General features: G+C 40.5%; 1 protein-coding gene across 2 annotated transcripts in view; it reads left to right on the plus strand.

The window, feature by feature from the left end:
* Positions 1–26569, plus strand: part of GPR158 (G protein-coupled receptor 158) — a 299322-nt gene that overhangs the window by 181813 nt on the left and 90940 nt on the right. For both annotated transcript variants that reach the window (XM_077268422.1, XM_077268421.1), the window contains exon 5: positions 515–583. In XM_077268422.1, coding sequence (XP_077124537.1) covers positions 515–583 — 69 coding nt within the window. The remainder of the gene's footprint in view (positions 1–514; positions 584–26569) is intronic.

Below are 26569 nucleotides of genomic sequence, written 5' to 3' on the forward strand. Positions count from 1 at the left end.
GGTAGGGAGAGTGTCAACAGAGCATTCCCGATTCCTCACAAACTATCGCATTGTTCTCAGTGAGATAATCCGCCTGCCAAAGTGCCAATGGCGGCTTTCTCATAGAGAACGCAGGATCGCTCGGCCAAACAAGCTCTCCTGGGTATAGGAATGTTGACGAATGATCTCTCGGCCAACAACCATTTAATGGCCATTTAATGTGTGTGGCCAACTTTATACTAACACACAAGAAAGATATTACGGCACAGAACATCAATGTCACACAGCAAAGCCGGGAATATCTTTCTGCATCTTCATATGTTTGTCATTTTAAGAATCTGTGCATTTGTAAAGAGTCAGTCTATCTATCTATCTATCTATCTATCTATCTATCTATCTATCTATCTATCTATCTATCTAGCTATTATCTTTCTATATTTTTGTCTATCTATCTGTTTATCTATCTATCTATCTGTCTATCTATCTTTTTGTCTATCTCTCATAACAAGTCATTATTTGACTCTTCTTTTCCTAGAGTATCAGAGCCTCAGGACTCATTCTACTAGAGACCATTTTATTTGGATCACTTCTACTCTACTTCCCAGTAAGTGTATTCATTTATGTATTTATTCACAATGTTGGATACCTGCTGTTGGTCTATGCATATTGTATACAAGATAAACAAGTTGTAGCATCGAGGGCATTACAAAAGATCTTTCTAAGACCTTGTTCACATGACTGATATCACATGTGTTAACTGTCTCACCAATATTCAGTATAAAATCATAGGAGAGGAAAATGCCCTGTCTTTCACACATTGTTTTTCAAGGGTCATCCCCATCATTAAAACTAATCACCTATGCAAAGAGTCAGTCACAACTTTCAGATCGATAGGCGTCCTGTCCTGTGCACTAATACTGAAAATGAGGCTCTGAAATCCCCCATTGCAATGGAGAGGTGCTGGGGTCCTGGGTTCAAATCCCACCATAAACAATATCTGTAAGGAGTTTGTATGTTCTCCCCGTGATTATGTGGGTTTCCTCTCACACTCCAAAGACATACTGATAGAGAATTTTGATTGTGAGCCTCAATGGGGACAGTGATGATGTCTGTAAAGCGCTGCAGAATATTGGTAGCGCGATATAGGCAAAAAATAATAAAATAAATAATGGAACTGTGTATGCAATGCCAGTCAGTGCCTTGTTCTCAGGATTGGTGGTAGTTACAGCACTCTGACCCCACTAATCCACAAGATATCACTTACCCAACGAGTAGGTGACAACTTTTAATGATGGAATATCTCTTTAACGACAATAACCCTTTAACAGCATCAACTGCAATTTTTGCCCATTTAATGGCACAATTAAGATGCAAAAATTCATGAGAACCTGGTCATAAATATTGAATTAATTAAAACTGATTGCTCACAGCGATGAATGCACAATTACAATATTCCGCAGTCCACACAATGGAGGAGTAAGCTATTTACATGAATTACATATGCTATCTAGTTATCACAAAACTTGCCAGCGCACTATTGGTCTATTTTAGTTCTTCATAAATGCTCTTGACATTTAGATATGACATTTTACACGGCTCCATCTATGCATTTTTCTGTTGACCGAAAATGGTGCCTTGTCTTTGGGCTTTGGGTCTTCTCGAGCTGTAGAGAGGGGAAGCACAGCTAACAACGAAAGCGCTAATGATGAAAAACACAAGCGGACGGTAGTTTTGTTTTAGGCTATTAATTATAATTAGACCTTTGTAATTACTATGTAATTACTACTCAGGGTTTTAAAAGCTAAAATAGATTCCTTCATTCGAGACAGAAAAAAACGTCAGGAATAAAAGGAGATGGTGAGAGTAAAGAAAGTTCACGAATAACTTAGAATAAAAACGAAATTTCCTCAATGACAATGACTTTGATGAGACACTAGATGTATCGTGATTTTTTTTTTGCAAATTCTCATGGACTAATTATAAAAAATATCCCCATGGTTAAAAAAAAAACCTCTATCTGGACACTCGTAAATGTACCAGATGTAGAAAACGAGTTTTATTTGTCTAATGCTCTGACCTTTTTTTTTACCATATTTTTAAAGTGGTTGCCTGAGATAATTAAAAAATCTGCACAGGCAGCAACATTTAAATAACTAAATCTCATCTTAATGGAAATCTATCAATAGGATTAACCCTTCTTAGCTATCTATATATGCATGCAGGTAATAGAAAGCTAAATAAAATGATACCTTAATAGCTGCATTTCGAAGTTTTATTCTGGAGAAATCCACATTTTTCTTAAAATGTAAATTAGCTGTAAAAATCTATGGGCTGGACATAGATCTCCTGGAGAATCTGCCTCCAGAGCTTATTAAATTTCAAAGGAGGTGTTACCAGTTTGAGACATGTAATGACTGACAGTCTGCTTTCCTGATCTACATGTCTCAAACTGGAAACATCTCTTTTCGATTAAAATAAGCTCTGGAGGCAGATTTTCCGGGAGATCTATGTCCAGCCCATAGATCTTAACAGCTCGTATACATATTAAGAAAAACATGGATTTCTCGGTAATAGGACATCAGATCGCAGATATGAAGGTGTCATTTTATTCCCATATAGATGGCTTTCCAGGGTTGATCCTACTAACAGAATGCGTGCTACTTTTCATTAGTTTGCATACAGTGGACTGCCAACAAGGTGGTCATCAACAATAAGCCATTCACTAGAAGTGGCCATTAGAATGCATACATATTTGTCAGAGCCTCTCTTACAGATTGAGTAAAAAAAACTAAAAGAAAAAGAATAGAACAGCATATCACAGTTTTTTAATTGTTCTTGAATAATGGATACCATACTGAAACTTGAAAGACCCCATTATCATCAGTGGTGACAATTGGTCAGTGTTGGTGTCAGTTTCTCTGGCTATTTCAGAACATGGTGATATTCCTTTGAGAATTGTAACATTACAAATAGCTGCTGCTTGCATCTTTTTCTTCGTTTTGGCTTGGCATGGCCAGGGTATGACTGAATATCGAAGATATTTACCAGCTGCCTAAAGCTAATGTATTTTCCACAACGAAGACTTGGCATTGACCTAATCATTTAATAACTTTCTGTGCAATGACATTTAAAGTAAATCACTTCATCACAGTAAATTTCAGCTTAATTATTTTTAGAATGTCATAATAATGTACAATAACTAGGATTTTTGACACATTTAATATATAGTTGCCTTATTCTAACTGGAAATCTTGTTTACTATCAATTAAAAAAAATGTAGAAAAATATGGAAACTGACCATGTGTAGTCGTTAAACATTTGAATGTACCAAATTCACTTCATCTTAAAGGAAATGATAGGAATAGAAGAATATGGCTATTTTTTTTTTTTAAGAAATAGCGTTCTATATCTCCAATGATCTTGTGATCATTGGTCCAAGAGACAAAAGAGACAAGATGCTTCTTAAAGGGAATCTGTCACCCCATTTGTCGCCTATAAGGCCACCACCACCAGGGGCTTATCTACAGCATTCTGTAATGCTGTAGATAAGCCCCTGATGTAACCTGAAAGATAAGAAAAACGAGTTAGATTATACTCACCCAGGGTCGGTCCCGGTTCGGGTCCGATGGGCATCGCGGTCCGGGTCCAGCGCCTCCAGCGCACTGCAGTACTTTACGCTGTCCTCAACAGGGCAAATCAGTATGCCTGCACAGGAGCCGCGACAGGAAGCAAAGAAGAGGACGTCAGCGCATGAAGATGGGAGGCACTGGACCCGGACCGCGATGCCCATTGGACCCGAACCAAACCGGGACCGCCCCTGGGAGAGTATAATCTAACTCGTTTTTCTAATCTTTCAGGTTAGATCGGGGGCTTATCTACAGCATTACAGAATGCTGTAGATAAGCCCCTGATGGTGGTGGCCTTAGCTTATAGGCCAAAAATGGAGTGACAGATTCCCTTTAAAGCAATAAACGCAATAAGAGGTGGAGATATAGGGAGAGTATTGCGGGATGTGCCCTTCCTCTGATGTTGTACAAGTTCATGTACAACCCTGGTAATGGCTTGTAGAATTATGATCTGTCCTGAGAGGTTTTTGTCCTGATGAAAAGGTTGTGCAGAACCTTGAACCGCGTTGACTTGTAAAACCTGTACTATTAACCCCTTAATGACAGCCAATACGTCTTTTAACTGACCTGAGATATATGAGAATATTATCCCCATACAGGTGACAATCCAGCAGCTGTCGGCTGTACACTATAGCTGACAACTTGCTGCATCAGCCACGATCAGTGTTTGCACCGTCCATATCTGTTTAACCCCTTACATGCTGCTGTCAATAGTGCCTACATCATTATAAATGGTTAGCAGAGTGTAGGGGCTTCCTCTTTAGTCCAATTGGTGCCCTCAGATCATGATTTTGTGGTCCTGATGTTTGCCATGGCAATTCACAACCAAATAGCGGCCTAAGAATCTAACGGCTGTAGTAATCTGTTCAGAAGTTAGAGACATTTAGGTGATAAAAATACATATTTTCATTTCTGTCATACCACTTTGCATTAATTCCTGTAAAGCATCTGAAGGGTTAATAAACTACCTGACTGCAGTTTTCAATATGTCAGGGGGTGCTGATTTAAAAATGGTATCACGTTTGGGGGTTTCCCAATATATGGGTCCCCTAAAGTCACTTGAAACATGGATAAGTCTAAAAAAAAAAATTTTGTAAATTTCCTTGAAAAAATGAAAAATTGCTGCTACATTTTTAATCCTCCTAAAATGCTAGCAAAATAAAATTCCATTTTACAAATGGTGCTGATGTAAAGCAGACATGTGGGAAATGTTATTTATTAATGGTTTGCTGTGGTATGGCCATCTGGATTAAAGGGATAATCATTCAAATTTTGAAAATTGCTAATTTTTTAACATTTTTCTCAAATTTTTTATATTTTTTATAAATAAACACAAAACATATTGACCTACATTTACCATTATCATAAAGTATAATGTGTCACAAAAAAACAATCTCAAAATCACTGGGATTTGTTGAAGCGTTGCAGAGTTATTACCACATAAAGTGACACTGGTCAGATTTCAAAAATTTGGCTCCGTCTTAAATTCCTTTGATTATATCTCAGCCATCAAGCTTTATCAGCAGCGCAACTGAATGACACTACGTTTTGTAAATTGTTTTTCCTGAAGTATTGTAAGTGACAAACCAGTCATCCAATCTGAGGCAGGGGCGTGCTGAGCTCTCAGTATTGTGAATGACAGCCCAGTTGTCTTATCTGGCCAGGCCCGTGGGATTTCCTCTAGATGTTAACTGTTCAGGGTGACTACCTGGATATTTGGCTGGCTAGCAATAGTTAGACCATGGCCAGTTGTAGCCTTGCTCAGTGGTGTATTGCTCTGTACTTTGTGTTCTGATTTCCTGATCTTTGTTACTGGACCTTGGATTTGCCTTTTGACTACTCGTTTGTATTGCCCCTTTTGCCTTCAACGCACTCTGACCTTAGTTACCTGACCCCAGACTTTGCCTTCGACTATCCATTTGTCTTATCCCTTTGTCCTTGATGTACCCTCCTGGCTTTTGACCTCGGACTCCTTGACTTCCCCGCCACACAGCTTGCCCGTGAGAAGTAGCTCAGCGTCACAGACATATTGTATTACTGTACATTAGATGTGTAATAGATGCTTTAAAGCACTAATCAGTTTTTGGTAGACCAAAAGGATTGAAATTTTAATCATGTGGTAATAAGTAGTTTAAAATATGAAGTTGATATAGTACAGCGGTGAATGCTGGTATTAGTTTGCTGTTTGGGAAATGTGTGTTTATTAGGTATTAAATGTACGTTCTCCCTACTAGGGTCTTTGTGCAAAACTGATCAGTAATACCACACACAAGCAGACGGTATGTGTGGTGCTGATTTTTGAAAAAAAGGAGCAATGTTTTTCTAATCAACCATAAGGTTCAAAATGCGACATGCACAAATTATTTTTTTGAAATAATGTATTCTAGGATTATAGGCAATAAAGTAGTAGTGACAAACTAAATACAGACAGGAGACCATGTGCCGACACAGGGAAAACAATAATAGTAAACCGAGCAGCCAGGACATTATATGGAGTAGCTACTAGACGATCAGGACCCATGACATGGACTAATAAAACTAAGGTAGTAAATTATATAACCTATTGTTTACAGCTCATTGATTAATTATTAACTACTAGGGTTGTGTTTTCCACCTTTATGTTAGGATTTAACTAATGCCAAATATTGTTAATAACTAAAACAGTATGGAATAACCTAACAATTCATGCCAAAAGCAAAATCTATATTCATATAGCTAAGGTAAATAAATTAATGAGATGGAACAGCTCTATTCATCATTACTAGATTTAATACGTGTCTGTACCAGGCAGCAGCAATACTTTCATGGCCAGATAATGAGAGCCTTTGCTAAATTACACTCAACCTCTTTGAACACGATCAGCAGGAATAATTTACAATATTTAAAAGGCTTTTTTAATCGTTAATTAGTTAAAAAAGTAAAGAAAAAAAGAAAAAAGAAAATTTTAAGTCATCTATGCGAGTGCTGAGTTGTAGATTTAAGCTTCCTTGAAAAATGGAGAGAGAACGGAAATTATTCTTATCTTCCTGTTTTTGATCCATTTAACTTGTTCACATTCTGACGACTTGAAAGTGGAGCACACACGAGCTAATGAGAATCATAATATAATCATTCATTACTAAAGTGCTGATAAAACTATTAGGAAACAACTGGCCCTTCATGGTTTAGACTTTTCACAAGGGATTTGTAAACTGAGGTTGATTGGTATTGCATGTACTGAAACAACTTGAATTAAAGTCACATACACATTAGATGTGAAGTTGTACTAAATAGATAATTTCGACCAAGTCGATGGTTCGTTGTATGGCCTTTAGGTGGCAAGCCATCGACTTGGGCAAAGAACAATCTCTGTTGTCTGAAAGATCGATCGGGCATGTCTGATATTTACGTTTAGTGTTGTGCATGGCATAATGTGTAGGTGCTGATCGCCTGGAAAACTTCATTTCATTAGCTCCATCCCACAGTTAATCCAATGTTTTTGTTCTGTATTCATAAAAATGTATGGCTTTATCTAAAAGATATTTGTCCAGTGTAATTGGACATGTGCATGGTACTGTCATGCAAGCAAATATTTATACAAATGAGGAATTATTTTTTATTAATCAATTGTCATCTCATGTGTATGGCCAGCTTTAGGGTCATCATCAGTAGTCACTTGCAAGCAATCTGATAAACAACAGAGAACTCTATAAAAGAAGGTTGGTTGAAAAACTGATGACACAGCAAAAATAGTGTTTACCGTATAGTTGACTTATGTAGGTATTGGGGTCAAAAGTCTTGTTTCATTGAGCACAGTCAGCTTCACTGGTAGAGGTAAGTGAGCCTCTTAAAGTTCAAATTTTGCAACTTTGCAAAAAAAATTTTTTTACATTTTGAAATGCGGCAAATCAATTTGAAAGACTCCAATTTGCCCTGAAAAGATAGGTGAACACTCTGAGATCTTCAGTGCCTATATTCAACCCCATTCAAGCTTTTAAACATAAACACAGCCATAATAATAATAATAGTAATAATAATAGAAAAAATTGGTCCAAAAATTATCCCTCTTTTTGTGATCAAACAGACTGTTCTGACTCAATGAGCCATGAAAGACATGTAAAATCCCTGACCGTAATTGCTGATGAAAGTGGTGGAGTGCAACTTGCAGCACAACTACAATTCCTAGGAACGACAAACAATTTCTGATATGTGACATTAGAAAGCAGCAACTGCTTTCTTCAAGAAATAGTGGCAGCGTAGATTTGCTCCATGGAAGATGAGCACATGCCATAATTTTGCCAAAGGCAGTACAATCCACGTCGTTGAGAAGTAATTGTGGTGTACTTGTACACGTGTGAGATCCCAGACCAATGGATGACTAGATGTATGTTTCCTCAGCAAACACATGGCAAATAGATGAGAAACTGTAGGAAACAGACAGCTGCAGGCTGCATCCCTAAGCTGTCAGCTTTATCTTAGCTGGGTATCAAAAATAGAGAGGTCCCCATGCAAATTATTTAAATAACTAATTTAAAAAAAACAGTGTGAGGTCCCCCCATTTTTGATAACTAGCCAAGTTAAAGCTGACAGTTGGGGGCTGGTATTCTCAGACTGGGAAGGGGTCATGGTTATAGGCCCTAAAATTAGCAGCCCGCTGCCACCCCAGAAAAAGCACATCCATTAGATGTGCCAATTCTGGCACTTTGCCCAGTTCTTCTCACTTGCCCTGGTGTGGTGGCAAATGGGGTAATTGCTGTATGTTGAGATCAGCGTTTTTATGGCTGCTAACATAAAGCCCAAGGGATAGTAAGGGTTAATAACCACATAATCAAATGTAATAAAGACAAACACAGGCATAAAGTTCTTCAATAAACACACAGAGTCCTCTATTTGAAAAAACTTCCCAATCCTCTTTTACACATTTATTCCACAAAAATAAAAATAAAAAAGCAAAGTTGTACTCACTTGTCCACCGATAATTAGTGTTGAGCATTCCGATACCGCAAGTATCGGGTATCGGCCGATACTTGCGGTATCGGAATTCCGATACCGAGATCCGAAAGTTTTGTGGTATTGGGAATCGGAATCGGAAGTTCCCAGTGTATGGTTCCCAGGGTCTGAAGGAGAGGAAACTCTCCTTCAGGCCCTGGGATCCATATCCATGTAAAAAATAAAGAATTAAAATAAAAAATAGGGATATACTCACCCTCTGACGCGCCCTGGTAGTAACCAGCAGCCTGCTTTGCTTAAAATGAGCGCGTTCAGCACCTTCCATGACGTCACGGCTTCTGATTGGTCGCGTGCCGCTCATGTGACCGCCACGTGACCAATCACAAGCCGCGACGTCATTCTCAGGCCCTAAACTCCTCATTCTAGGAATTTAGGACCTGAGAATGACGTCGCGGCTTGTGATTGGTCGCGTGGCGGTCACATGAGCGGCACGCGACCAATCAGAAGCCGTGACGTCATGGAAGGTGCTGAACGCGCTCATTTTAAGCAAAGCAGGCTGCCGGTTAACAGCGGTAAGGTGCAGGGGCCTCCGGACGGGTGAGTATATCAATATTTTTTATTTTAATTCTTTATTTTACACATTAATATGGATCCCAGGGCCTGAAGGAGAGTTTCCTCTCCTTCAGACCCTGGGAACCATCAGGATACCTTCCGATACTTGGTGTCCCATTGACTTGTATTGGTATCGGGTATCGGTGATATCCGATACTTTTCGGGTATCGGCCGATACTATCCGATACCGATACTTTCAAGTATCGGACGGTATCGCTCAACACTACCGATAATACATTAATACCCATGTCCCATGATGATCCGGATGGTGTGGTGAGCAGTCACATCAGTGATACGACCTCTCACCTCTAATCGGGGGTCACTGAGCTGAGCACAAGAACGCAGCTGCAGTGACCAACAGTAACCTTAATGATGTCACCTCCAACCACATGCAGCTGTGTTCTCATGCTGAGCTCAGTGTATCCTGGATGCAGGGCTGAGCAGTCGCAACCTACCGCTGCTCAACAATGCATCCAGATGTAGCAGAGTTGATGCACGATGTGGGATATATGGATTGTTGGCAGACAGAAAAAGTATACTGTGATTTTTTTATTTCTACATTAATAAATGGGTAAAAGAAAGAGTGTTGGGTAAGTTTATTTCAATTAAAGGACTTTTTTCTGTGTGTTTATTTTAATTAAAGGACTTTTTCCTGTGTCTGTGTCTTTATTACTTTTGATGATGGGGTTTGCAATGGAGTGTCTTATAACCGACTCTCCATTACTAACCACTGGGCTTGATGTCAGCAGACATAAAACAGCTGACATCAACCCCAAAACTATTTCCCCACTTGCCACTGCAACAGAGCAAGGTGGAAGAGACGGACAAAGAGCCAGAAATGGCGCATTTAATGAATGCGCCTTTTCTGTGGCAGCTGCGGATTGCTATTTTTAGGCTGAGGAAGGCCAATATCCATTGCCCCTTCCCAGTCTGAGAATATCAGCTCCCAGCTGTCTGCTTCAGCTTGACTGGTTATCAAAAATGGGGGGATCCTATGCCTTTTTTTTAAATTACTAATTTACTGTAAATAATTTAAAGTAACTCCATGGGGACCGCTCTATTTTGATAACTAGTTAAGATAAAGCTCACAGCTTAGGGCTGCAACCTACAGCTGTCAGTTTTACCTGCGCTAGTTATCAAGAATAGAGAGAACACCACACCATTTTTTTCTTTTGATTTTTTTATTCAATAAATACATGTACAGTAATTCTACACATGCACTGCGGGAGCACTGCCTGGACATCACCCCAATAAGCACACTCACACTCTACCCAAATTCCTGTACTAACGACTGTACAGCATTCTCTCTATGTGACTCTGACATGGAGACTCTCCTCCTCTCCTACTAGAACTATTGATCAAACGCTTTCCAACCATAATCAGCGACGTAATGAGTAAAGCCCAGGATGGGTCGAAACGTCTATGATATACCATAGTCACTTTTTTCATTATTACCTTCCCCTGCCCCTTGTCCCCTCACAGATTCTAATAAAATTATTTGGCATCACTTGAACCTAAGAGTGTGCAGTGAATTTTGATTTCCTCTGAACAGGGGCCACTCAGCCTGTTACGCCAGCACCACACACCCTTACAGAATGCACGCTAAAATTTGCCCTAATTATCTAACTGACATACTTATTACTATGGACAGGAGCTAGCTGGGGAAAACTCTCATCAGCCTTGCCTGCTCTCGATGCTATCAGCGAGACCAGGCATACGATGATGAGAGTAGTACTCTCATCAGCCATCACCTGTGACTGGCGGCAACCTTTTCACCGCCAGTCATTGCTGGTGGCTCACACCATGTGGCCTGTGTGTCAGTGTGGGAATTGCAGCACTCTGACCTGCGGTAATGTGAAATGTTACCGTCGATCAGAGCCAGTGTTTCTTGTGCTGTTGCACAGATGACAGCATGGGAAAAAATGGATGTTCGGGTCCCCCGTTCAATTGAATGGGGTCTGGGTTCGGAATCGAACTTTTTTTAAATGTCCGGTCAAACGCGACGGTCCCAAACATGCACGGGTCTGCCCATCACTATTTATTGCCCATGAGAAATGATTGCGAGTGACCTATATAGTCTTGAGAAAGAGGCTCCATGGGTCACCCACTGTCATATCACTGCTTATCTTTCTAGCGAGATCCAGTGGAGTACAGCTGAGACCCAGCATTGATATCTTCTCCAGTCTATGGAGCCCCGTTCTCTGGGATCGTTGTGGGTCCTCCATGTGGACTGCAGTGGATCAGTGTTGGGTTTTTTTTAATAAATGGGTGAAAGAGGGAAATAAAGATTTTTTCTGTGTTCATTTCTTTTGACTACTGAGTTAGTAATGGGGGTGTCTGATAGGTACCTCTGCATTACTAACCCATGACCTCGATGTCAGTGCCAGCTCCTGACATCAACCCCACAATCCAATTACCCCTATTTCCAATGCACCAGTGCAATCAGGAAGAGCCAAGTATAAGCGTCAGAATTGGCGCATCTAATGGATGTGCCATCTCTGGGGTGGCTGAGGCAGGTCTTAGGCTGGGAAGGGGCCAATATCCATGGCCTTTCCCAGCTTACTAATATCAGTCCCCATCTGTCTGCTTTGCCTTAGCTGGTTATTAAAAATAGAGGGGACCTCACATCATTTTGTTTAGGGTCCCACAATTTTTAATAACCAGCAAAGGCAAAGCAGACAGCTGGAGGCTGATATTAACAGGCTGGGAAGGACCATGGATATTGTCCTCTTCCCAGCATAATAAGACCAGCTCACAGCTGTCTGTATTCATTGGCTGGTTATTAAAAAATAGCGGGACTCCACATTATTCTTTTCATTTATTTATTAACATGTGCAGTAAACAAAACACTCAAGCATTGCTCCACTCATTCACTTGGACCTCTGCCTCCTCATAAAATTTCTTTATTATATGTTATTTTAAGTCATTTTTGTATACACATTTACCTGTAGGGCAATTGTCCTGCTCTTACCCCATTTTGCTTCCTTTTTCAGCCCACTAGCCCTTACCATTTTACAGCATCAAAATTCAGGTCCCCATTGACTTATATGGGGTTTGAGTCCGGGGTGAAGTTCTAGGTAAATTCTGGTACCCGAACTCCAAACCTTAAGAAACCAAACTGCCATGGGTCCGCTCATCCCTAATTATAATCACTGTAGTGATCAATCACTTCTGTCAGCTCTTACCTCTCTATCTGTACAATTTGTTTATAGTTTTATGGCTTTCTTTTCTTATATTTTTTGCTAAGCTCTGAGCTGTGACATCCTCTCACTATCCAGATTCACCACAAACTGGCTGCTACATTCTCTGTCTCGGCTTTCATAGAGTCCATACTGAGTTGCTGGGCTAGCTCATGTAATGTGATAGCTGCAAATCATTATGGGAAAGCCTGCTAGAGGTTATGAGGTTATGTGAGCATTATTTGAGTAATGCAGTCTTCTTCAATGCTTAAAATGATGGCAGCAATTCTTGGTGATTCACAAGGCGTGAATTGCAATTTCCTAAAAACTCAAGACGACTTTGATTCACATTGAATCGATTCACTCATGAGGATGTTTAGGTTAGAAAAACTTTGTAAACTTTTTTAAATACTCTATATGGGCAGGTTGATAGATGGGAGTCATTTATTCACAGCTATCATCAATTAGCTAGACTAGAGGGCAAGAACAAAGTGTTTCCTCCGGTCTCATGTTGCTCATTAATTTCAAGGAACTTTGCATTTTGCTCCCATGTTCTCTCTGATCTGAGCTAATTGCTGTGGTCCAAGCAATGGGATACTCTGTGATCACTTTATTTTATGGAGACATATGTGCAGCTCCACAGCGTTCATCGTCTTGTTATGGGACCTGTGGAGACTGTATAAGGAATAAGTTTTTAAAAAGTACAAGTTATTTTTAAGATAGTGTTGTTTATGTATAGTAAGCAGCCAGCGCTCCTCCAACTTCTTACTGGTTTGTGTTCTTTTTTCATTGATATAACAATGAATGTCGGAAATCAGGACCCACGTACGCACCTCCGGTATAATTGAGGTCACTGTAAGGGAAAGACAGATTCAATATTAACGTAATACCCGTGAAAGGAAATGATTTGATGCTATAATTGTTCCATCTTCCTAAATAATACATTAGGATTAGACATGGTACACTGGATAATATAAATTATTAAGCTAAATCTGACACACTACGGCAAGTTACACTTGAACTTTGTGATTATGGTAGATCGTGCACTTACTGTTTGTATTTTATCTTTCTTATAGAATAGGATTAGTAATTTGTGTCGTTTGTCATGTGCAATGAAAAATACAAATTCAGATACTGTGGCTTCTATGTATATGTGGATTTTACATCTTCAAAGGAAACCTGCAGCAAAATCCATATAGACTTATAAGTCTGATAATTGCAAGAAAGAAAAATGAAAAAAGTGAGCAGCCAAAAGAAACAGACACCAAATTCTTTCTCTCACAAAGGACAATTTTACACGAGCATACAAAAAAATCAGAGTTTTACCAAAAAAAGTGGAACAATTTTTTTCTCACTCGTTATCCGTTTTCTTACAGCAACAAATATTAATAATTTACAAGACTATTTGCAGTTTCTGATGTTACAGAATTGCAAAGGATCCGTAAAAAAAATAAGCTGCTAGACTGTGGCTCCGTATGGTATTGGAGTTTTTTTGGCAACCCATAGACTTGAATGAGCATTCTCATTCGATTTACCGAAGAAACTAGCGCACGCTGCAAGTTTTTTCACACGCTGGTTAGTTCAGTGAAAAAATCACTCGTCAGAACTGTCCTAGTGAATAACAGTGGTCCGAGTGCGGTCCGTTTCTTTCGCAGAGCACTTGGACCGAAAATACGGTTGTGTGAACATTTTTTTTTACTTAATGTCATCTTTTTGGGGATAAAATCATTTTTGAACTTCTATTTTATTCAACATTTTGCAATGTTTGATTTTTACAGGCTCTTTGTTTCCCTGCACTTTCAACGTTGATGTGGTCTGTGGTTACAAATCAGCTAAGAGTCACCCAGAAAAAGAAATTTAAGATCTACAAACTCTCGAGCTCAATGATTGTTTTTCACTCATTCCATAGCCAGCAATATATTCAGAGACCATTGAAGGCAAACGCTGCAAAATTTTCATTTTTAATCAAAGCCAACTGCAAAAATATTTTTTAGCCCCAAGTACATGAATTTAAGTATAAAGAAAATGTCCCCAAAAGTAGAAAACCCCTTTAAATAGGAATGGGGTGGCCACTTGAGAACTCCCTACATTGTGTGAAGTTGAGAGCCATTTAAAGGAATTTACTAGGACTCGTTTGAATAGATCATCTTTACCAGATTGGTGGGGTTCCAACTCCCAGAACCCCCATCGATCAACCGATTGAAGGTGCGTCAGTGCACTGGAAGTGTTACAGCGCCATACTTTTATTATATATATATAGTGGCAATAAATGTTAGTGCAAGATTTCTCCCATTCATGAGATGCATTCATGAAATTCATGATCTATGGAGATTCTGAGAGACGTGGGCCCCACCTATCTGATATTGATATCTTATCCTGAGGATGGGTCATCAATATTAAAGTCCCCTTTAAGTTTAGTTGCTTGCCAAGCAGGACTACTTCTATGCATTACAATCAATAAACACTTTGATTTTATTGGAAAATATACAATTCTAGATGGTGGCCCGATTCTAACGCATCCGGTATTCTAGAATATGTATAGTAGTAAATAGCAAAGCCCACGCAGTATGTAACACAGCCCACGTAGTATATAACACAGCCCACGAAGTATATAACGCAGGCCACGTAGTGTATAGCACAGCCACGTAGTATATAGCCCAGCCACGTAGTATGTAACACAGCCACGTGGTATATAGCACAGAGACGTAGTATATAGCACAGCCACGTAGCATATAGCACAGTGACGTAGTATATAACATGGCCACGTAGTATATAGCACAGCCACATAGTATATAACACAGCCCACTTAGCATATAACACAGCCCACATAGTATATAGCACAGAGACGTAGTATATAACACAGGCCACGCAGTATATAACACAGCCCATGCAGTATATAACACAGTCACGTAGTATATTGCACAGCCACGTAGTGTATAGCACAGCCCACATAGTATATAACACAGCTACGTGGTATATAGCACAAGCCATGTAGTATATAGCACAGCGACGTAGTATATAACACAGGCCACGCAGTATATAACACAGCCTATGCAGTATATAACAGCCACGTAGTATGTAGCACAGCCACATAGTGTATAACACAGCCACGTAGTATATAGCACAGCCAACGTAGTATATAGCACGGAGATGTAGTATATAACACAGGCCACACAGTATATAACACAGCCCATGCAGTATATAACACAGTCACGTAGTATATTGCACAGCCCCATAGTATATAGCACAGCCCACGTAGTATATAACACAGATACGTGGTACATAGCACAAGCCATGTAGTATATAGCACAGTGACGTAGTATATAACACAGGCCACGCAGTATATAACACAGCCCATGCAGTATATAACAGCCACGTAGTATATAGCACAGTCACGTAGTATATAACACAGCCACGTAGTATATAGCACAGCCAACGTAGTATATAGCACGGAGATGAAGTATATAACACAGGCCACACAGTATATAACACAGCCCATGCAGTATATAACACAGTCACGTAGTATATTGCACAGCCACGTAGTATATAGCACAGCCAACGTAGTATATAACACAGCTACGTGGTATATAGCACAGGCCATGTAGTATATAACACAGCCCATGCAGTATATAACAGTCACATAGTATATAGCACAGCCTCGTAGTATATAACACAGCTGCGTAGTATATAGCACAGCCCACGTAGTATATAGCACAGAGACGTAGTATATAACACAGGCCAAGCAGTATATAACACAGCCCATGCAGTATATAACACAGCCCACGTAGTATCTAACACAGTTCCCATAGTATATATCAATGTGGGCACCATATCCCTGTTAAAAAAAAGACTTAAAATAAAAAATAGTTATATACTTACCTTCCGTCGGCCCCCGGACCCAGCCCAGGCGTTTCGCGATGCTCCTCACGACGCTCCGGTCCCAAGAATGCATTGCGGCAATAACACGTGATGATGTAGCGGTCACCGCGTTATGCCGCGGTGTAACATAGTCCGTTTAACGGACTGCTAAACCGCTATGGGGGCACTGACTGGAGGGCAGTAGGGAGGGGGCACTGACTGGAGGGCAGTAGGGAGGGGGCAACTGACTAGAGGGGAGTAGGGAAGGGTAAATTCGCGGCCGGACTGTACCAATCAGCGATGCGGGATTTCCGTTACAGACATACAAACAGACGGAAGTACCCCTTAGATGATTATATAGATAGATATTGCTTTGACTTACTTATTGACTCCTCTTTCAGATGATCATGAAGGTTTCCCGCAATGCTAGGTCTCTAGTTTATCACAGGGTCTGGTGCTCCTATAGATTCAAGAGAATCTGTCTGGTCTCTACCATTTACAAGCTAACTTTGTAGGAAGTGTAGGAAAACCAGAGGTTGTACAGACATCTATCTGAGATGGTTTAGTGAATCCTTCATTGGGCAGGGGGTTGGACAGGATGACCCCGGAGATCCCTTCCAACTCTAACATTATATGATTCTAGGACATTTGCAATTAAAAGGAATCTGTCACCAGATTTAATCTGTCCATATTTATAAGCTCTATATAACCCTGCCCCACCATTGATTGGCAGCTTTCTGCTTATGCACAGTGTACACAGAAAGCAGCTAGTGATAAGCGAATATACTCATTGCTCGGGTTTTCCTGAGCACGCTCGGGTGGTCTCCGAGTATTTGTTAGTGTTTGGAGATTAAGTTTTCTTTGCCTCAGCTGAATGATTTACAGCTACCAGCCAGGCTGAGCACATGTGGGGGTTGCCTGGTTGCTAGGGAATCCCCACATGTAATTAAGCTGGCTAGTAGCTGTAAATCATGCAGCAGAGGCCATGAAAACTAAATCTCTGAACACTAACAAATACTTGGGAGATCACCCGAACGTGCTCAGGAAAACCCGAGCAACGAGTAAATTCGCTCATCACTAAAAGCAGCCAATCAGTGGTGTGGGCAGGGTCATACAGAGCTTAGCATTCAGAGAACTGGTAGATCTGCAGAAATTTAAATTGTGATTTTATCAAAACTGCAGCCCCCAGTAAAGTAAGTGACACATTACTGGAATCAGGGTCTCAGCCCCTACATAATGTTGCTCTCAAATGGGATAGCAAAATCATGGTGACAGTTTACCTGCAAAGCTTAGCAGTAGGAATGAGCGAGTGTGCTCGTTACTTGAGTTTTCCGAGCATGGTCGGGTAGTCTTCGAGTATTTTGGCGTGCTCAGAGATTTAGTTTATGTCGACACAGTTGCATGATTTGCTGCTGCTAGACAGCTTGAATACATGTGGGGAATCCCTAACAAACAGGCAACCCCCACATGTATTCAGGCTGTCTAGCAGCCGCAAATCATGCAGCTGCGTCAACATAAACTAAATCTCCAAGCACACCAAAATACTCAGAGACCACCCGAGCTGCTCGGGAAATCTCGAGTAACGAGTATACTCGCTCATCACTACTTAGCAGCTTACGTCTTATACAAACCAGATGATATTTCTGCCTTATTCCATTCATTCATTGTAGATACAATGTTGTCCATGGAAAGGTCAGGTATTAGTCATAAAAAAGCAATATAACCCATTATGAAAGAAAGATGATATGACAAACACACTTCTGGACATGAGTTTTCATATCCTTGATTCATTTAATAGGGAATGTCAAGGGTCATGTATCAGATTCTAATAGAATTTTGCTTGTAGCAAGAAATAAGTGCATTAACTTTGGGCAACGTCACTAAAAACATTTCTTATCTGGATCTGAGCTTCGGAGCCTTTTTCTACTGGAGCGCACTTGTTAATGATAGTTTTATAATACTCTAGCAATGTTTTTTAGAAATCGGAAAAATTCATAACAACTCTGACCAAGTTCCCCTTTGCTAATTGTACCCTATATACGCCTAATAATTCCCTTAGGGGCTTTCCCTTAAAGCGATAAGCTTACTGTAGTTCTCTCTTATGGAAGTATCTACTACCTGGTCCCTTTACAACCCTCGGTAACTGTATGCTCAGCTGAGCGCTGGTGTTATCTACCTGTCTGAGGCAACAGGCTCTGCCTTCTTCACCCTGGTCTGCTAATATCTGTTGTGCTCCACATTGGGCTTTGCAGATGTTACAGCATGAACCCACGTGATCATCTGCCTGGGCCTGTATATGATTTACCAAGACACGCACCTGTGTCTTGGAATTAAGACTCTTTAATGTTCCTGAATCCTGTCTGCCTATCACCTTCAGTATATCTGCAACCTGTCTGTAGTCTTCAAGACATTTCCTGGCTGTTGGTGGCTTCCAGTTTCTCATTCTCCTGGCTGCCTGCGGCCTTCAGTATCTCTGCAATCTGTCTGTGGTCTCCAAGACATCACCTGGCTGCCTGTGGCTTCCAGTCACTCAGTCTCCTGTCTGCTTGTGACCTTCATTATTTCTTCAATCGTTCTGCAATCTCCAAGACGTCTCCTGGCTGTGTGCGGTTTCCAGTTCCTCAGTCTCCTGTCCATCTGCAGTCTCTATTACCTTTGCTATCTGTCTCCCGCATGCTTCATATTCCCGCTGCACCTACATCCGTGGCCCGTGTGCCTACTCGTATCTAGGGCTTGGAGGATTCAACTTACCAGGGGAGCCTAAAAGTTGGTTGAGACAGATGCCTGTGGCCAGTAATTGGCTAAGTGGACATTTCCTGCCATTACCTATTTATCAATATAGGACAAGGGAGTAGTGACCAGAGGGGACAAGAAATCTTTTGGTAGTCTTGTTGTGCCCTAACTCCAGACACCTATGAAATGATATGGTCTTCATAGGAAATCAGTTTTTTAAAAATGAAGGCATGGGAAGACGTTTCTTCTTCACTACAGCTTCTTCCACCAAGCTCGGACTTATTGACTGGTCTCTTGCTACAAGTACTAGTACGGCATCTGGACATGAGAGAATTAGGTCACCCCCAAACTGAGCCACCATTCTGACAGTCTCAGGTCACCCATATATGACATAAATTCACAAATGCTATGTAATACTACTCCTATATGGTGCTGCAAGGTAAATGTCTGATAGCAGAAGTCTTCATTTACGAAGTCATAAATTAATTTGCTATGGGTACCATAAGCCAGACCTGCAGAGATTATGTTATGAGATGGTTAAAGTAGTCAATCCAAGAAGAAAGAATAAGCACCATGGTAATGTAAGAAAAGGAATAGGAATTTACAAATATATTACAGCTAAAAGGAAATTTCTAAATTACTTGATGTGATTTTTAAAATATTGCAGATTTCAGCTTTCAGCAGAATCATTCAGAACTCAATCATTATGTGAGAAACAACTGTTTTACTTGGGACAGACCCGAACCATTATCTTTATCAACATTGTGGATTACGGTAGTGAACAGTAACAAACAAAGAGGTCACACAATCATACAGTATTACAAACTTGAAGGGTGCAGGTTCACATTGCATTTTAGTCTTCTGTCAGTGGCTCCATAGGGGCTTACTCGTGAAGCCTGGGAAAACAGGATACAATTGTTTGTGCTGATGGAGCCATTGACTTTAATGATGCTGATGGAGTGACATTGTGTTTTTTTGGGCATAATTTTTGGCAACATCCACCTACTTAATTTTGGGGTCCATTTTCTCCTGTTACACTTGTGAAAATAAAAAAGTTTGGGTCTAAAGTAAATTTTTAGTGAAAAAAATTAAATGTTCATTTTTTTCTTCCACATCGCTTCAGTTCCTGTGAAGCGCATCTGGAGGGTTAATAAACTTCTTGAATGTAGTTTTGAGCAACTTGAGTGGTGCAGTTTTTAGAATGGTGTCGTTTTTGGGTATTTTCTGTCATATAGCTCTTTCAAAGTCACTTCAAATGTGATGTGGTCAATAAAAAAAATGGTTTTGTAAATTTTGTTGGAAAAATCAGAAAGCGCTGGTCAACTTTTCACCCTTCTAACAAAAAAAATTGTTTATAAAATTGTACTGATGTAAAGTAGACAGATGGCAAATGTTATTCATTAACCACTTTATGTGTCATTGCTCTCTGATTTAAGGCCATCAAATTAAAAGTTTGAAAACTGCTAAATTTTCAAAAATGTTTCCAAATTTCCGGGTTTTTTTTTTTTTTTATCAAATAAACACGTCATAACAAAGAAATTTTACCACTATCATGAAGTACAATATGTCACAAAAAAACTCAGAATCAGTGGGATACATTGAAGTGTTCCAGAGTTATAACCTCATAAAGTGACTCGGTCATAAAGGGGTTAAAATTCTACAGTCTCGTTGTAAGATTTTATTTTGGTATTTTTGAAGAACTTTAGTCAACAATCAACCTTGGTTTGTAGTAATTGTATTTTTCAGTCAACGAATCCAAAACTATTAGACAAAAATTGCTCCATATAATTTGACAATAAAATTTCTGTAATAAGTAAAGGTCTTCGGAACAATGAGTTATTGAATAATCCTTTCTTTTTTGTAAAATGTTTTGTCCTCCAATTTTGCTCCCAAAAGCACTAGATCATGAGACATTGCTCCTATCTCTTCCCCACTCTTGCTATCATAAGGTTCCAGTCACTTCTTAGAATCCCAGGAGCTACATGGTCTTTATTCAGTAACATTTCTACAATGCCATGCTTCATTGATTATATGGCCTTGACTTTCAGAATTTCTACAAAACACTATGTGGATGTGCAAGGTTAGAAAATATTTGCAAGGATATCTCTACTTTAAAGGTTCCTATGAGCCACAATATGGCAGATGGCATTGATAAAATATGTTGACTTATGAAGTTGTGTGCTCAGATAAATGTTCTCTTCGAAAGGGAAGGTATCATCGATATATTTTTTTTTTTTACTAATTACAACCAACACTGATAGATATTCTTCATTTCTAATCTGTTTTAATTTTCTGATTGGAGATTTTTTTTCTTCCAATTTCTTTACGTGAATATGGGGGTGTAAATCTTGCTTTAATTGCCATTAACAACATTCAGAGATACTGTATGCTTCACGGCAGTCACATGGACCATAGGTAATTAGGAAAACACGGCACTTCTGGAATTCTGGTGGTGCACAAGTAGGATAACCAAATCCATCAGCTGTGATGTAGAAATACTTGACACTCGTTTAGATGTGTTCAAGAACTTATTTATTGAGCGAAGAAATTCCAGAAATAAATGAGATGTTTCGGTCAATACCTGACCTTCATCAGTCATCTGGATAGAGGAGATCTGTGTGGCAGCGTGCTATGTGAGAGTCTGCAGTGTCCACTGCTAAGACAGGAAGCGCTTCCTGTATAGGAACCATAGGAACTTGTAGATTGGAAGTAGATGTCCATTGACTTTTGTGGGAGACTGTTGAGGGCAGAAGTCATTGTGTAGGGTGTATGGAAAAGTGAGCTGTGACCATTGATTAGTAAAAAGAAAAAAGGATTTGGTACCCTGTTAGCCAGTTGAAAAATATTACTCTCTGTGAGAAAAATAAGATAATTTTGTAGTTATGATACCTTTTAATGGCTAACAAAAATAAAACAAATGATGTTACAAAACAAGCTTTCAAGACTTCTTCTAGGTCTCTTCCTCAGGCATAGTATAACAAACTAATGGCTTGGCATACTAACTATGGGTAAGTGGCCTTTACATTATCCCTTTACATGCACATGTGGCACTTTATCATTATTTAATAATGTGTTTGGCAATATCCCTATTTCTATACATTGACCAGGCTACAATTATAAGGAATGTAATTTACCAAACGTCATACTTCCTCTTTCTCATTTTAGGAATTCTTGTGGGATAATCTTAGTACATGTATACATTTTTTGCATTCAGCAACATGTACTGTAATATAAATTTTGACCCGGGTGTCTAGCGTTCTCCCACTTGTCTATTTATATTGTATGCCTCCCTTTTCTCCATGGTTGTACTGCTGCCTGCCTATTTTTTACTATTATTATTATTATTATTATTTATTGTTATAGCGCCATTTATTCCATGGCGCTTTACAAGTGAGGAGGGGTATACATAATAAAAACAAGTACAATAATCTTAAACAATACAAGTCATAACTGGTACAGGAGGAGTGAGGACCCTGCCCGCGAAGGCTCACAATCTACAAGGGATGGGTGAGAATACAGTAGGTGAGGATAGAGCTGGTCATGCAGCGGTTTGGTTGATCGGTGGTTACTGCAGGTTGTAGGCTTGTCGGAAGAGGTGGGTCTTCAGATTCTTTTTGAAGATTCTGATGGTAGGCGAGAGTCTGATGTGTTGTGGTAGAAGGTTCCAGAGTAGGGGTGATACACGAGAGAAATCTTGTATACGATTGTGGGAAGAGGAGATAAGAGGGGAGTAGAGAAGGAGATCTTGTGAGGATCGGAGGTTGCGTGTAGGTAAGTACCGGGAGACGAGGTCACAGATGTATGGAGGAGACAGGTTGTGGATGGCTTTGTATGTCATCGTTAGGGTTTTGTACTGGAGTCTCTGGGCAATGGGGAGCCAGTGAAGGGATTGACAGAGGGGAGAGGCCGGAGAATAGCGGGGGGACAGGTGGATTAGTCGGGCAACAGAGTTTAGAATAGATTGGAGGGGTGCGAGAGTGTTCGAGGGGAGGCCACAGAGCAGGAGGTTGCAGTAGTCGAGGCGAGAGATGATGAGGGCATGGACTAGGGTTTTTGCAGATTCTTGGTTGAGGAATGAACGGATTCGTGAAATATTTTTGAGTTGAAGTCGGCAGGAAGTGGAAAGGGCTTGGATATGTGGTTTGAAGGAGAGATCAGCGTCAAGGATTACCCTGAGGCAGTGAGCTTGTGGGACTGGGGAGAGTGGGCAGCCATTTACTGTAATGGATAGGTTCGTTGGGGGGGTCGCGTGAGATGGGGGAAAGATGATGAATTCTGTTTTGTCCATGTTAAGTTTGAGAAATCTAGCGGAGAAGAAGGATGAAACAGTGGACAGACATTGAGGGATTCTGGTTAGTAGGGAGGTGATATCTGGTCCAGAGATGTAGATCTGTGTGTCATCAGCATAGAGGTGATACTGAAAGCCATGAGATTCTATGAGCTGTCCCAGGCCAAAGGTGTAAATGGAGAAGAGCAGGGGCCCAAGGACTGAACCTTGTGGGACTCCGACAGATAGGGGGCGAGGTGAGGAGGTGGTGTGTGAGTGGGAGACGCTGAATGTCCGGTCTGTTAGGTATGAGGAGATCCAGGATAGGGCCAAGTCTGTGATGCCAAGGGATGAGAGCGTCTGTAATAATAGGGAATGGTCCACTGTGTCAAAGGCAGCCGACAGGTCGAGGAGGAGGAGAACGGAGTAGTGTCGCTTGCTCTTGGCGGTTAAGAGGTCATTGGTGACCTTAGTTAGGGCAGTTTCAGTGGAATGGTGGGACCGGAAGCCAGATTGTAAGCGGTCAAAGAGGGAGCAAGAAGAGAGATGGGAGGACAGTTCAAGGTAGACGTGTTGTTCCAGTAGTTTTGAGGCATAGGGGAGAAGTGATATAGGGCGATAGCTAGATACAGAGGATGGGTCAAGAGAGGGCTTTTTGAGGATAGGTGTGATGGAGGCATGTTTAAAGCTTGAGGGGAAAACACCAGTTGTTAGTGATAGGTTGAAGAGATGGGTTAGGGTTGGGATGAAGATTGTGGTGAGGTTTGGGATGAGGTGGGATGGGAGCGGGTCAAGTGCACAGGTGGTGAGATGCGATCTTGAGAGTAGAGTGGCGAGTTGATCTTCTGTAATGGTGGAGAAGTTGGTACTATACTACTATAATACTATACTATACTATACTGTACTATAATAATTAGTGATGAGCGAGTGTACTCGTTGCTCAGGTTTTCCCAAGTATTTGTTATTGCTCGGAGATATAGTTTTCATCGCCTCAGTTGCATGATTTATGGCTTCCAGATTCGCTGAATACATGTGGGAATTCCTTAACAAACAGGCATTCCTCACATATATTCAGTGTATCTGGAAGCCGTAACTTATGCAACTGAGGTGATGAAAACTATATCTCCGATCAATAACAAATACTCGGAGATCACCCGAGCGTGCTCAGGGAAACCCGAGCAACGAGTATACTCGCTCATCACTAATAATAATCTTTTGGTGTATGGATTTGTTCATACTAGTATTGTCTTGTCTATGTGTATTCATTGATTAATAAATATATGTTTGCACTTTTTGACAAAGAAAGTCTTTAATATTCAGGCATACTCTTTTGAGGTCAACCCATACCATTACAAGAATATTTAAACTCTCTACTGTATGTTTCTCATTCACTCTCTATAGTACAACAAACTTTCAGAAGAAGCACAAATATATGAACAAAAAAGTCAACAACAGAGGCATGGCATAATAAATGGACATTTAAATAAACTTACCGTATTTTTCAGACTATAAGATGCACTTTTTTCCTACAAAAATCTTTGAGGAAAATGGGGGGGTGAATCTTATAGTCCGGATGAGCTTCGGCTGTGTTGGTTAAGTGGGGGAGCGGCAGCGGCGGAGCAGCGGGTTACAGGAGGCAGGAGCCGGCGGCTGCGGCTAACTGCTGTGCCCGCTGTTAAAGAGAAATGAATATTCACTCCATTCCATGTCCTTGGGCTTTGGAAAACAGTGAATATTCATTTCTCTTTAATAGCGAGCACAGTTTTAGCCACAGCTGCTGGCTTCTTGCAGCTGCCGGGCATTTGCTTGTGTTCACTAACTATGGCAATGAATATTCACTGCTTTTCACTCCCATAGGCGTGGAATGTAGTAAATATTCATTCTCTTTAGTAGCGGCACATGTGAATGCCCGGCAGCTGCAGGAAGCCAGCGGCTGCGCTTAAAACTCTGCTTGCTAGTAAAGAGAAATTAATATTCTCTGCGCTCCTTGCAATAGTCCTGATGTGGAGAGCAGTGAGTATTCAGGATGTTGTCCTCATTTTGTAAGCAGAACATGACGTCCCTGCCATGAGCTGCTTACAAGCATGCAGCAGCTGTTGGTATCAGAACAAGACACTGTGAGGGAGTGCAGAGAAGGTAAGTGTAATGGTTTATGGGTTTTGTTTTATGTTTTTCTGAAGAGGTTCCTGCAAACCAGGATGGGGATGGGAGCCAATCACATCAGGATGGAGATGGGGCCATGCATACCAGGATGGGGGCCAATCATACCAGGATAGGGATGAGGGGGCCATGCCTAACAGGCTATGGATATGGGGGACATGCCTACCAGTCAAAGGATGAGGGGCCCATGCATACCAAGATAGGGATGAGGGTGCCATGCATACCTGGGTAGGGATGAGAGGGCCATGCATACCAGGATAGGGATAAGGGGGCCATGTATTCCAGGATAGGGATGAGGGGGCCATGCATACCAGGATGGGGATGAGGGGACCATGTATACCAGGATAGGGGATATTAAGTACAGAATTGACCACATTATTTGCTTCAATTTTTTTTTATTTCCTCCTCTAAAACCTGGGTGCATCTTATGGTCCAGTGCGTCTTATAGTATGAAAAATATGGTAGTTTTATAGTCCCAATCTCCAAGTAAGATCAGAGGCCTGGTGCCCTCATGTCTCTGGAGAAGATTGTTCAGATTCTGTAGTGAGTCATAAATGCTCCTGACTGATTTGGTCCTATGTGGAGGGATCAAAGACTGTAATAAGTTTGTATTCCCAAAACCTTCTATGTTTTTGTGATTAAAGTTGCCTTTTAATATGACAACTTTCATATTGTTTATGTTGGGTCCTGGACCACAGAAATGGTTGGCCACCGGTAAAGAGACAGGTGGGCACCAGGTCTCTGATCTCAATTGGATATTGGGACTATAAAACGTTCACACCATTAATCTAATCCAACTAAGGATTCATTCTCTGAGCTCAGTTTGTTTATTTAAATGTCAATTTATTATGCCATGCCTCTGTTGTTGTTTTTTGTTTTTGCATGTACAGTGGGTACGGAAAGTATTCATACCCCTTTAAGTTTTTTACTCTTTGTTTCTTTGCACCCATTTGGTAAATTCAAAAAAGTTCATTTTTTTTCTCATTAATGTACACTCTGCACCCCATCTTGACTGAAAAAAAACAGAAATGTAGTAATTTTTGCAAATTTATTAAAAAAGAAAAACTGAAATATTACATGGTCATAAGTATTCAGATCCTTTGCTCAGACACTCATATTTAAGTCACATGCTGTCCACTTTGTGATTCTCCTTGAGATGGTTCTACTCCTTCATTGGATTCGAGCTGTGTTTAATTACACTGATAGGACTTGATTTGGAAAGGCAC

The sequence above is a fragment of the Ranitomeya variabilis genome, chromosome 6 (assembly GCF_051348905.1).
Source record: "Ranitomeya variabilis isolate aRanVar5 chromosome 6, aRanVar5.hap1, whole genome shotgun sequence".
NCBI classification, from domain to species: domain Eukaryota; kingdom Metazoa; phylum Chordata; class Amphibia; order Anura; family Dendrobatidae; genus Ranitomeya; species Ranitomeya variabilis.